Source organism: Kogia breviceps, chromosome 18 (assembly GCF_026419965.1).
Source record: "Kogia breviceps isolate mKogBre1 chromosome 18, mKogBre1 haplotype 1, whole genome shotgun sequence".
Lineage (NCBI taxonomy): Eukaryota > Metazoa > Chordata > Mammalia > Artiodactyla > Physeteridae > Kogia > Kogia breviceps.
Window position 1 is genome coordinate 7,529,074 of NC_081327.1, and position 13,632 is coordinate 7,542,705.

The 13,632-nt window shown below is 52.2% G+C and overlaps 1 protein-coding gene across 2 annotated transcripts in view; it reads left to right on the top strand.

Annotated features, from left to right (window-relative positions):
- Positions 1–13,632, top strand: part of SLC8A2 (solute carrier family 8 member A2) — a 35,788-nt gene that overhangs the window by 11,048 nt on the left and 11,108 nt on the right. For both annotated transcript variants that reach the window (XM_067020405.1, XM_059045743.2), the window contains exons 4-8: positions 5,349–5,771; positions 10,406–10,509; positions 10,658–10,675; positions 12,040–12,164; positions 12,457–12,556. In XM_067020405.1, coding sequence (XP_066876506.1) covers positions 5,349–5,771; positions 10,406–10,509; positions 10,658–10,675; positions 12,040–12,164; positions 12,457–12,556 — 770 coding nt within the window. The remainder of the gene's footprint in view (positions 1–5,348; positions 5,772–10,405; positions 10,510–10,657; positions 10,676–12,039; positions 12,165–12,456; positions 12,557–13,632) is intronic.

Sequence of the window (13,632 nt, forward strand, 5' to 3'; positions counted from 1 at the left end):
AGGTCCCTACCCTCAAGTTGCAATCAGGTTATAAACTATGAAACATATAAAAACATCAGGTGATGGGGGAAAATGAAGTGGGATAAGAGGACAGACAGTGTCCAAATTGTCTTTGGGTCTTTGGTTCCACCATAAAGCTACCCACTCTTTGCACCCTCCAGTGTCTCACTGCCCCAGTCCCTCTCCTCACCCCTCTTTGAGCAGAGCTGTGATCTTGTTCAGCAACTCCTACTGCACGCCTACTAGGTGCCAGATGCTTTTTAAAAAATTTTTATTGAAGTATAGTTGATTTGCAGTGTTGTGTTAATTTCTGCTGTACAGCAAAGTGACTCAGTTATATATACATATATATTCTTGTTCATATTCTTTTCCATTATGGCTTATCACAGGGTATTGAATATAGTTCCCTGTGCTATACAGTAAGACCTTGTTGTTTATCCATCTGACAGATGCTTTTTTAAGGGGCTCGACAGAGAACAGTAAAGAAGATAGATAACTTCTGTGTTCTCATGGGACCACAAAATTCTTTGTGTATTTGTAGTTCTGTCCATACCACACTCTTTCAAGAATTATAGGTTTACAGTATGTTTTGTTATGTTAACTGATGTGCAAGTCTCCCATGGTTTCCTATAATAATAGCATTTATTGTGTGTCTTCTATGTGCCAGAAACAAATCTGGGCAATGGAGACCAGCAGTAAACGAAAGACGTAAAAATCCCTGCCCCAGTGCAGCTGACATTCTCATGGGAAAGACAGGCCATTAGAAAGTATACATTCAATACATTAAAATATCAGGGAGTGGTAAGAACAGTGAAGAAAAATAAAGCAGAATGCGGGAGGGAGTGTTGATGGCTGAGCTTTTCATGGTTTCCACCTGCTAAGTTGAAGCTGAACTGTTCACAGATCTTCGGTTCTGTCACCAGGCAGCTGCCAGCCCCTCGTCTGCGAACTCTTCTCTTTCTGGGATTGAGGTCCCTGTTTCACAGATCTTTAGTTCCACCACTGTGCCTCAGCAAAGACCTTTGGTAGCCCGGGCTCCCCTCTGCCCCGGCGTTATCTGCATATCTTTCCACTGCTTTGGACATTTGTAGGTCTTTCCCGCCACCTCAGTCAGTCCAGGATCGTTCAGTCTGCTCATCCTCACCCTCCTCTCCGACCCTGCCCCCCCCGCAGCCTTCCCTGAGTGGAGCACAGCTGTTCACGGATCTTTGTTCCATCGTCCTGTAGCCTGGGGTCCCTTTGGCCACCCATGACCTCCTTCCTTCATCCTCCCTGCCCATCCTACATCTCCAGCCTCCTTCGACGGAAGAAAAGGTATTCACTATTTGGGGGCTTGCTGTGACTCAGTCTATCCACCGTCCCCCTCCTACCCACACCTCTGGGTCTGCATTGCCCCCATCAACGCCCCAAGCCTTTGCAGAAGGAAGTGAGTACACGTGTCACCTGCTGGCATCAGAGGCTGCCTTCTCACCTGCCAATGACGTCATGAAGGAGATGCTTGAAGTGAAGGAGTAAATGCTGTTCAGTGGTGGAACCAAAGAGCCAGGAAGAGTTGACACCTTCCTACCCATCCCTGTTCTCCCAACGCAGTTGATATTCATAGGCCTGGCATCGCTCATCAAGGCAGCTTAGGTCCAGGACTGGGAGGGAGGACACCTGGGCTCCAGTCCAAGCTTAGCCCTACCCCCCTGTTCCTTGTGTAAGTTCCTGCCTCAGTCTGGGCGGACAGGGCTGTCACGTACAGTTGTTGAGGTTGTGCACTGAACAAGAGCAGCACATCTAAGAAAGCGCTGTTCATATAGTGGACATTGTAGATTTCTAGGTCTATTGTGACAATTTCCAGATTCGTGGAGATAGTGTCTTGAGGACGGGGAGCCGTTTTCTAATTTGCCCACAGGTATCACTAGGCTATGGTGGTCCTGTGGGGTCTTAGTTTCTCCAAATTAATAATGATCTCTGAGGCCCCCAAACTGCACAGCTCTTCCAAGACTCTTGAGATTTAAGCCCCTATAATGCTAACATGCTAAGGGTCTAAAATTCTAAGATTCCAGGTTTCCCACGTTTTGATATTCGAATCTGTACCCCAACCAGTCTCTGATCTGATGCTTCTAAGATTTTCATTTTCTCAGAGTTTGGGCACCCAGTATTGGAATATGAGTCCTGTGAACCTGGCCTTCTATGATTCTGGTTTCTAAAATCCCCATGTTCTTTTTCTCCCCAACTTTCTTTTTTCTTCATTTATTTATTTATTGGCTGCATTGGGTCTTCGTTGCCGTGCGCGGGCTTTCTCTAGTTGCGGCGAGCGGGGGCTACTCTTCATTGCGGTGTGCGGGCTTCTCGTTGCGGTGGCTTCTCTTGTTGTAGAGCACGGGCTTAGCTGCTCCGCGGTACGTGGGATCTTCCCGGACCAGGGCTCAAACCCGTGTCCCCTGCATTGGCAGGCGGATTCTCCCCAACTTTTTATTTTGAAAAATTTCACACCTACAGAAGGGCTGCAAATATAGTCTGGCGAGCCCTCATGTAACCTCCACCCAGGTTCACCAATTGTTCCTATTTTGTCCTGTGCGCATTCAATCTCTCTCTTTAATATATAATAATATGGTTTTTGAGATGCTACTCGATTTTGTAATTTTTATTTTATATTGGAGTATAGTTGATTTACAATGTTGTGTTAGTTTTGGGTGTACAGCAAAGTGATTCAGTTACACATATACATATATCCATTCTTTTTCAGATTCTTTTCCTATATAGGTGATGACAGAATATTGAGTTCCCTGTGCTATACAGTAGGTCCTTGTTGATTATCTATTTTATCTATAGTAGTGTATATTAATCCCAAGCTCCTAATTTATCCTCCCCCCCCACCTTTCCCCTTTGGTAACCATAAGTTTGTTTTCGAAAGATATATAATACTATTAATAACTGTGGCACTTTATTAGATTGAGTTGCAGGCAGCAGGGCCATGCACCCATAAACGTAAGTGTGCATCTGCTAAGAATAAAGATATTCTCCTCCATCATCACAATACGACGATCACACTTAGGACATTTGATACTGAATCAATACTATGATCCAATCTACAGTTTGCATTTCCCCGGTTGTCCCTATCTCACTCTTCCTGGCTGTGTCTTCACTCCCTCTCTTCCCATCCAATCTGGAACCACATGGTGCATTTGGTCGTCATGTCTCTTACACCTTCTTCAGTCTGGATCAATCCCTCAGCCTTTCCATGACTTTCATGACCCCGACACTTTTGAAGACGTTAGACCACTTACTAGAACAAGCCTCAATTCGGGTTCATCTACTATTTGCTCATGATTAGATTCAGGTGATGCACTTTGGCAGGACTCCATGGAGGTGATGCTGTGCCCTCCTCGGTGCATGGTGCTGGGAGGCACATGATGCCCACGGGTCCCATTACTGGTGACGTCCAGGTTAACCATTTCGTAAAGATGGCGCTGAAAGCCCAACATTCTACCATCCCTTAGGTTTCCACTTCTAACACGCCATTACTTTAGGATTCACTAGTTAGCTAGTGCAAATATCGCTAGCTAACTTTTGTTGAGTGTTTCCCCTGTATTAACTCAATCCTTATAACACTACCATGAGGTAGACAGGGTTATTACCTCCATTTTACAGATGAGGAAACCGAGGCTCAGAGGGCTGCAGAATCCTAACTGCCTGGAGATCACACAGCTGGCACAGGTGGGCCCCACCCAGCTGGGTGCCTTAGCCACCATGGATAGCGCCCCTAGGCTGACGGCTGCCCCAACAGGGAGGCCTGGTTCCCTCCATCCAGATCTTGTCATCCAGTTCTACTTCTGCCAGAATCCTGGGGTCCCTCTGCCCCTCCCACAGAGGGATAGGGGGGATAGTATAGATTTTTGACATCTGTTAACATCCCAGAGTCATTGTGATGTCTGCAGCCCTGCCAGGAGGAGCCCGCTCATTCTCTGTTCCCTCAAAGTTTCACCCTGACTCAGGCCCTGCCTCATTCCCTCCCCCACCCCATAATAGAACATCTTGCATGTGCTTTAGAGAGTTACACAACTGACACTCTTTTAAACCTAAGCCAGTTCACGTCCCTCCTCTGCTTGGAGGCCTCCCGTGGTTCCCATCTCACTTGGAGTAACGGCCAAAGTCCTCACCGTGGTCCACCAAGGCCCCATGACATCTGCCGCTGTTCCCCCTGCGCCCTCAGATGCAGCCACACTGGCCTCCCTGGTGTTCTTCAAACACTCCAGGCTCACTCCTGCCTCAGGACATTTGCACTGGCTGTTCCCTTTACAGGAATACTCTTCCCCACATATCCTCCACATGGCTCCCTCCCTCAGGCTCTGCTCAGATGTCACCTCCTCAGAAAAGCTTTCCCTGACCACTCTAACACAGCCCCTTCTCCTCACTCTCTACCCTCTTTCCTCCATTCTCTCCAGAGCATCATCACCACCTGACATTATATGTTTTATTACTCGTCTCCTGCACTGGAACGGAAGCTCCACCAGGGCAAGGATTTTTCTCTGATCTGGTTTGCTGCTGGTTCCCCAATACTAAGAACAGTGCCTCGCACACAGCAGATGCACAATACATGTTTGTTGGATGCATGAACTGTAATTAAATCCCTAGATGTGTAATTGTCACTGTGATATGGCTCTGCCCTGGGGCTGTTCCCGTGTTCCCAGCATTGCCCAGCAGTTACTCTGGGAGTGTATGTTGAATGACTGAGTGATGCCAAGTTAAAGAGTGTGGACTTTCTCTTGGGGATACCTGGGAGCACAGAATGGTTTTTATGAGAAGCATGGCAAGGTCAGTTCTGGGCCCTATGTCCCTGCTACTGAAAGTGTGGTCCATGTACCAGAACCATTCACATCCCTTGGGCGCTAGCTAAAACTGCAGAGTCTTGAAACCCAGGCGCTACTGAACCAGAATCTGCATTTTAACAAGATGCCCCAGGGAATTCGTGTGCACGTGGAGGTTGGAGAAGCATGGCTGTGGACCACTCCAGGCTCCCTCTCCACCCTGGGACTTTGCATGTGCTGTTCCCTCTGCCTGGAGCTCTCCTGCCCACTAAATCTTCTCCCATGAAGCCTGCCCTGATCTGACCTTCATCAGATGATGATAATGTTAGGAGGGGCCAACTCTGTCTTGTTCTCCCTCCGCATCTCCTGCCCCGGAGAAACCCACCCTCATTCACCCTCAGTATTACTTGTTTAATGCCCGTCCACCATTATATTTGTAAGTTCTTCCGTGGTGCGGCCCCCTCCTCTAGGAGGCTCACCCTGACTCCTCCCACCTCCCCCACAGCCTTTGAGCGACCGTCACCCCTTTCTTTCCCCTCTCCTCCACCGCAGCGAGGGCACGCTGGTGTTCAAGCCGGGCGAGACACAGAAGGAGCTGCGTATCGGCATCATCGACGACGACATCTTCGAGGAGGACGAGCACTTCTTCGTGCGGCTGCTGAACCTACGCGTGGGCGACGCGCAGGGCATGTTCGAGCCCGACGGCGGCGGGCGGCCCAAGGGGCGGCTGGTGGCGCCGCTGCTGGCCACCGTCACCATCCTGGACGACGACCACGCGGGCATCTTCTCCTTCCAGGACCGCCTGCTGCACGTGAGCGAGTGCATGGGCACCGTGGACGTGCGCGTCGTGCGCAGCTCGGGCGCGCGCGGCACCGTGCGCCTCCCCTACCGCACAGTGGACGGGACGGCGCGCGGCGGCGGCGTGCACTACGAGGACGCGTGCGGCGAGCTCGAGTTCGGCGACGACGAGACCATGTGAGCGCGCCTGTCGGGCAGTCCGCGGGCCGGGGCAGACCGAGCGCGGCCGGCGAGAGGGGCGGGACCAGGACGGGACTGTGCCCGGGAGGGGCGGGGCCTGGATGGGCGAGGTCGAGAAGTGGGTGGACCTCGGAGAGGCGTGGTCTTGGAAAGGGGTGGGGCACTGATGGAGCCTTGCTCTTGAAACGGAGAGGTCAGGGGAAGTGGGGCAAGGGTCCAGGGAAGAGGTGAGACTGGGGAGAGGAGGGAGGAGACTGGAGTGACGGGGCGTGGCCAAGATGTCGGGACGGGATGTGGGCGGGGCTTTGGAGAACTGGGCCGGTTTGGGGAGAGGAGAGTGGGACACCGGGAAGAAAGGCCAAGTGAGGAGAGAGGAGAGGAAATAGGATGGGGCCTGGGGAGAGGAATGGGGAAGGCGTAATTTGTAGAATGGAAGAGTGTGGCCTGAGGTTCCTTTCGAGGTGGGAAGGTGTCTGTGGAAATGGAGGGCGAGTGGGGTCTAGGTAGGGACTCAGGGAAGAGGACGAGGACAGCGGAAGAGGGCGGGGTCTAAGGTGATGGGGCGGAGACTGAGGAGGTGGATGGGGGAAGGGGTGAAGCTATTGGGTAGGCGGAAGAACCTGGGGCAATAGCAGGAGACCTAAGAGGAATGTGGGAGAGGCTGTGGGAAGAGGCCGAGTAGGAATATGGGGGCCTAGGAAGAGGCACGGGAAACTGGAGGGCTGGGATTTGGGAGGGTGGGGTGGAATCTCGGGAGGTGAGCTGGATACACAGGAATACGCCTGTAGACACACAGACACAACGAACACGCACACCGGCACATACGGACACACGAAGCCAAAGACACAGAGTCAGGGCTGTTCTCACGTCCAGACACCCGGCCACCCTTACACAGATGCCCGAGTCCCCCGCATGTGTGCCTGCAGCCTCACATCCCCCTCACCCTCACCACCCCCCCCCCCCCCCGCCTGGGATGCAGAAGGTGCCTCCCCTCCTTTGCCGGCTCCCTTCCGCCCCCGCCCCCTTCCGCCCCCGCACGCCAGTCTGTCTCTCTCCTCCTGCCGCCCACGCACCTCCCACCTGGCGGAGGCCCCACCGCGCTCCCCTTCCCTCCCGCCTCCCAGCTTCTGTGGCTGGGCCTCCCGCTCAGCTTCTCACTGCTCTATCTCTCCATCTCTCCGTTTGCGTCTCTGCGTCTCTTGCTCCTGCCACCCCCGCCCCTGGGTTTCTGTTCATCTCTAGATCTCTGTCCCCAGTATCTAGCTAGCTCTCTGACCCGGGTTGTATTTCAGTCACGAACTCTCCATACCTTTCCATCTCTCTCTCTCTGTCTGACTTGGGTTGAGAACTTAGGTTGGGGGCTGAGGGCACCCTTCCAGGCCCCACGTCTCACACCCAAGAGGCCGAGGGGATGGAGGACGTTATCTTTCGACTAGTTCCAGTCCTCCTCGTAGTCTATCGCTTCCAACCAACTTCTCGCCTGCCGCCACAAACCCACAGGCCCTCGCCTCCCCCGCATGGCTCCCCCAGGCTGGGACACCCTCTGTCCCCCACCCCCACCCAAGCGTCCAGCTGTGGCTTCAGGAGACGGAAAACAGGAGGCTGATTAGCGTTTAGGGAAACACATCCTTCCTCTGACGGGTAGGCGCTAATTAGAGATGCTTCCAAGAAGCTGGGCTGGAGGGTTGGCCCCAGGCAGGATCAACACAGAGATGGAAGAGAGACACCCAGAGATGGGGTGGTGGGGAGATATGCGAGAGAGAGAGAGAGAGAGAGAGAGAGAGAGAGAGAGAGAGAGAGAGAGAGAGAGAGAGAGAGGCACCCAGAGACAGAAGAGACCTAGCGAAAGAGAGACAGAGCCAGAGTAAGGGAGAGTCAGAGAGAGAAACAGGGAAAAGAGAGAGAGCACGAGGGAGACAGAAAGACACAAACTTAGAGATGGATACCAAGGAAGCCAGAAACTAAGTGACAGAGGCCCATCAAGAGAGGGAAAACGGGATTGGGAGACTGAGATGGAGGGAGACTAAGAAGGAAGAGAGATGCAGGGGAGATCAAGAGAGACATTCTTCTCACTGAGAGGAGCTCAGTGGGACTCAGGGAAGGAAAGGTCCTCCTGATGCCACAGAGAGAAAAGAGTTTGGGTCAGCAAGAGAAGATGGGAGACAGGATAAGAAAGAGACTGAGTCTGAAATCAGAGTGGAGTTCCCAGGAAACAAGGAGGGCAGGCGTGAGAATGACAAACTGTCAGGCTGGGGAGGAAGGCTGTCTCCTTTTTAAAAAATAATTAATTCGTTTTTATTTGAACTATAGTTGATTTATGATATTGTGTTAGTTTCAGGTGTACAGCTAAGTGATTCAGGTATATGTATATATATTCTTTCTCAGATTCTTTTCCATTATAGATTATTACAGGATACTGAATATAGCTCCTTGTGCTAGACAGTAAATCCTTGTTGTTTACCTATGTTATATATAATGGTGTGTATCCGTTAATCCCATACTCCTAAGGCTGCTTCCTTTGATCTCAGGAAGTCCTGCCCTTGTCTAGCTCGAGTCCCTCTTGCTGTCCCTTGCTAGTTGGGTTTCTCCTCCTTTTGGGTCCGGTGAGGCCACACTTGTCTGGGCGCCAGTTGGCGCATGCGTCACCGCGTGTCAGTCACTGCGTGTCAGTGGATCACGGCGTGTCTGCGAGAGAGTGAGCGTCGGAGGTGTGTGTGTGTGTATCACCCTGTCAGTGTGTCAACGTGTCAATAGCTGTCTGTGCGTGTCAGGAGACCCCCTCCTCGCTCTGGTGTTTCAGCACCGCGGACAGCTCCCAGCCCACTCCTGAGGTGGGGGGCACCCGTTTTTTCCACCCACAGAAAGTTTTAAATATCTTGAGACTGGGAGTGGGTGAAGGTGGAAGTAGGCGTATGTCTCCACGTGACCGTCTTTTGTGCGTCTGTCTTTGTATGCGTGTCGCTGTGTCCTGTGCGTTTGTGTGTTGAGATAGGTCTGTTGATTGAGACCCCTTTGCTTGGATTGTGTTGACTTTGGCTATTCCATTCTGTTCCATTCAGTCTCTCCGACACTGACAGACGGAGATGGGGAGAGGAGGACACAGAGAGAAAGGCAGAGAGCTGGGGAGAGACTGAGACAGAGAAGGTCAGAGAGATGGAGAGAGAGACACACAGAGAGGCTGATAGATGGGCAGCAGAGAGACCAAAGAAGGTTGAGAGACTGTGATGCAGAGAGAGACGCCGAAGGGAATAAACAGACACCAAGAGGCATAAAGCCTGAGGTGTAAGGAAGGAGAATCTACGCGGAGCCACAGAAGGGGTCTTACACGCTGGTGATGTCGCCCAGGCTGTGGAGGGGGTGTCGTGCTAGCCGGCATCTGGTCCGTGTGATTTTTGCCACTGCATAGGGAATGGCTGCGGGATATGACGGTGTGGGGGCGTGGGCGTGGGCGGTGTGATTGGCTATGCTTCCTCTGCTGGGTGACTGTGTGGGCTGGGTGTTTGTGTTTCTGGGTTCTGGGGCCAGGCCCTGTGGTTCCTACAGCCGAAAGAGCTGCTAGTGGCAGAGCTGTGGGCTTTGGGGGGTTGTGGGTCTTCGTAATAGAGCGGGGGGTCGGTTGTATGACTGCAGGGGATGGATAACTTTTGGCTGTTTCTCCCCGCCCACCGTCCTGGTTACCATGGCAGCGGGGATGCTGAGAAAATCAGTTAGCCCTCTGTTACACCTCCGAATGTGGTCAGGACAGGGAGCAGGAAGCCAAGGGTCTCCCGGACTGAAAATTTTGAGTGAACAGCTGTTTATGGAGGGCACACTCTATGCCAGGCACTGTTCTAGGCGTTGGGGATACAGCAAAGCACATAAATGAACAAAGATCACTGCCCTGGTGGAACTTACATTTTAATGTGAAGAGGCAAATGGCAAGCAATAAACAAAATAAACGCATTAGACGGTGTGTTAGAAGATGATCTGGAACAAGGAAGACATAGAGCAGGGGAAGGGGGCCAAGCGTGCTGGGGTAGGGGTAGGGATGGATTTCAATATTAAAGAAGGCGGTGGGAGTGGGTCTCATTGAGAAAGAAGGTAAAGTTTGAACAGAGAACTGGAGGAGCTGAGGGAGCGAGCATGGGGAAACCGTGTTCTAGGTGGAGTGAACAGCCGGTGCAAAGGCCCTGAGGCACAAGCAGCCCTGGTAGGTTCAAGGAACAGCGAGGAGGCCAGCGTTGCTGGAGGGAGTGAGCGAGGGCGAGAGGGCTGGGAGGCCAGAAAGGGAACAAGGGCCAGATGGCAGGGGTTCTTGTGGGCCATTTTTGGGTCTTTGGCTCTTATTCTGGGTGAGACGGGAGCCAGGTGAATGTTCTCAGCAGAGGAAGCACCGAATCTAACCTAGGTTTTATCGGGATCGCTCAGCTTGATACTTAATACAAACTCAGCTTCGTCAGATGCTTCTGAGCTTGTCTCTGTCAAATGGGGATAATAAGAGAGGCTTCCCCGCAGCGGTTGTTGCGAACATTGAATGAGATTCCAGAGCCTGAGATGGAGCGAGTGCTCAAGAAACTGGGTGGCTAATGGGCGAGTTATTGGCGAGTCAGGGGGAGGGAGTCTTATGCTGCGGGCTCTCCCTCTCTGCTCAGGAAAACTCTTCAGGTGAAGATAGTGGATGATGAGGAATATGAGAAAAAGGATAATTTCTTCATCGAGCTGGGCCAGCCACAGTGGCTTAAGCGAGGCATTTCAGGTGAGGGGTGATGAGTGGACTGTGGGAGAGGCAAGGGGTCCAGGGTGGGGGGACCCTTGGAGGCTCAGCTGTGGGCAATCCTTCAAGCTCGTGGATCTGAGCTTCCCAGGGAAGATCTCACCTTCTCCCTGTCTCTGTCTCTCCCCAGCTCTGCTACTCAATCAAGGTGAGTGGAGTTACTTCCAGACTTTGGTGGGGGGCACTGGAGGGAGGGTCTTGGGGGTGGGTCAGGGCCTCAAGCTCCCCTCGAGGTCAGGTTTGAGGCAGGTTGCAGGTGAGATAAATTTGGCGGAACCAGCGTGAATTGGGGGTGACAGCAGTTTACAGGCCATGATCATGGTTTGGTTGTAGTTAAGCTGGTGTGGCGGAGGGAGTAAGTCATAGGATCCAGTCTGGGTTTGTGGTGGGTCAGCGGGAATCAGGTTTGAGGTTGATTAGGACTGGGTTGAGGTGGGATTTGCGCTCAGTATTAGGAACTGGGTCAAAGCTAGAATTAAGATGGAGATTGGCTTCTGGGTTCGTGGTGGGATCTGATTAGAACTGGGGTCAGATTTAGGTCAAAGCTAAGGTTGGAATTTGAGGTGAGTTTGAGGAATTGGAGGGTAGAGTTGGGGCCAAGGTCAGAGATTGGGGTGAGGGTGGAACTAGGGTCGGGGGCTCGGAGATAGTGACAGAGTAGTTTTGGAGCTGAGATCAGAATTGGGGTTTGGGGTTAAGATTAAGGATAGACTGAAGATTATATCAGTCAAGGTAAGTAATACGAGCTACTATAACAAATAGGCCCCTAAATCCCAGTAGCTTAACACAACAAAAGTCGTTCCTCACTCAGGCATAGTTTTCTGAGACGGTTCCTGGTTGGCGGGTGGCTTTCTTCTGAGAGTTAGGATTGGGTTGGTGCTGGGCTTGGAGCAAAGGATCAGCATACTTTGGGGAGGTCAATGAGCCCAGAGCCAACTGTAGATGATTCTGGGTCCAAGATTTGTCCCAAAATCGGGACTCCCCCTCTCTCTCTCACCACCTCAGACACACTCTAGGATGTTTTCAGAGCTTGGATATAAAGACCAGGCCTCTTCCACAGGGTGGTGATAGTGGTGATAATAATAAAGTAACGTTTTTGGTTATTGTGTGCCAGGCACTCTTCTAAGCACTTCACATGAATTAACTCCCTTAACTAGGAGTTAATAGGAAACCACCCTATGAGGTAGGTACTGTAATTGTGCCCATTTTACAGATATGAACTCTGAGGTACAGAGAGACTAAGGTATTGTCCAAGGTCACACAGCCCCCACCACATGAACCTCAGAGCCCCCCAACTGAACTTCGTGGACCAGCCCATGGGAGCTGGCTCTCAGGCGGGGGAAGGTGGTGGTCAGATGGGAGGCGGGGGCAGGGTGGGGAAGCCTCACCAAGGAGGCGTCCCACAGAAGAGCAGACAGGGTTTTCTTTCTCAGTGGGAACAGGTAGTAAAGGCATCACAGGCCCAGGTAGGTAGGTCTCCTTGGAGTCTAACTCCCATCCCTCATGCTGCAGGGGACGGGGACAGGAAACTGACAGCCGAGGAGGAAGAGGCTCGGAGAATCGCAGAAATGGGCAAGCCGGTTCTTGGGGAAAACTGTCGACTGGAGGTCATCATTGAGGAGTCGTATGATTTTAAGGTGATTTTCTGGGACCTCACGTTCCTGGAGTCTTGCCTGGGTCATTTCCTTGGTGAGAGTCCAGGAGGGGATCAACCATGAGGGTCACAAGGGAAGGGCAGGCCACCGTTCTGTGTCCCTCCGTTAGCACCACGGACAGCACACGCTTCCCTTGTCCCTTCTTGCTAGAACTGGGATATGGAAGGCTGAGGACCCCTGAGCCTGGGGTGTGAGCCCGCATCCCCAGTATCCCTCACGGAGCTGCCCTGGGGTGATCATGGGCCATGGTCTCTCCCCACCCTCTCATCCCCAGAACACAGTGGATAAACTCATCAAGAAAACGAACTTGGCTTTGGTGATTGGAACCCATTCGTGGAGAGAGCAGTTTTTAGAGGCAATTACGGTGAGCGCAGGTAAGTGGGAAGGGAGGAGAGAGGAAGAGAGAAAGAAGAGAGGGATGGAGAGACAGAGACAGAGGAAGAGAAATGAAAGGGAGAGGGAAAGAGGGACATGGAGAGAAGGACAGAGAGCGATAGAGGAGAGAAAGAAGACAGGAAAGACACAGGGATACGCAAAGAAAAAGACTAAGAAACAGATACAGAAAGACAAAGGAAAAGATAGGGAAAGTCTACAAATAGGAGAGATAGATACACAGAGAGGCACACAGAATCCCAGAGGACAGATGCGGAGAAAGCATGAAAGGTGTAGAAAATGAAGACGCCGAGGGCCAGAGAGAGAGAGAGAGAGAGAGGCAGGTAGACACAGAGACACAGAAAGTTGGTGGAGACAGGGGCAGGGGTGGAGAGCTGTGAAGCGGTGGGATCCCAGCCCGGGCTTTCTCCTGGCGTCAGGTAATTGGAGGGTGGAAACAGGTTAAGTGGCGTGGCCTTTCCCCACAGCCCGGGTTCCTCTGTTGCCGTGGAGACAGTCTCCAGGGCGCCCAGCTCTCCCACCTGAGCGGGTTCTCACCCCCTTAGGCCTCGGACAGGCGCACACTGCCCCCCTGTGGCCAGATATATGATGGCATGAATTCACAGACAATCTTGGAGGTAACACTGGCCATCTGCGATAGGAATGGGGGAAACTGAGGCCAAGAGACATAAGAGGGGCCGGCCTGAAGTCCCTCGGGGAATCCAGAAAGGACCCGGGTGGAACTCAGGACTTCTGTCCCTTGAATAACATCAGGTTTCCTTCAGGGAGGCCAAGCTGGTGGGAACTGAAAACACATGAGGACTTGTGGGTGGAAAGAAACTGGTCGGTGGGATCAAAAGAAACGAGGCATCAGGGATGGAAAAGTACCCGGTAGCAGGCCTAGAGACACCAGATTGTAGGCCTCATAGAAACGGAGTGGCATCTCCCTCTGAAGCCACATTCTTTCAACATCTACTTCTGAAGGATCCTCTGGACCCGGTCCTATACAAGGCCATTGCTGGGGACAAAGAAATGATCATGACAGCTCGGGGGACCTGTCCTGACAGAGCCCAGTGTC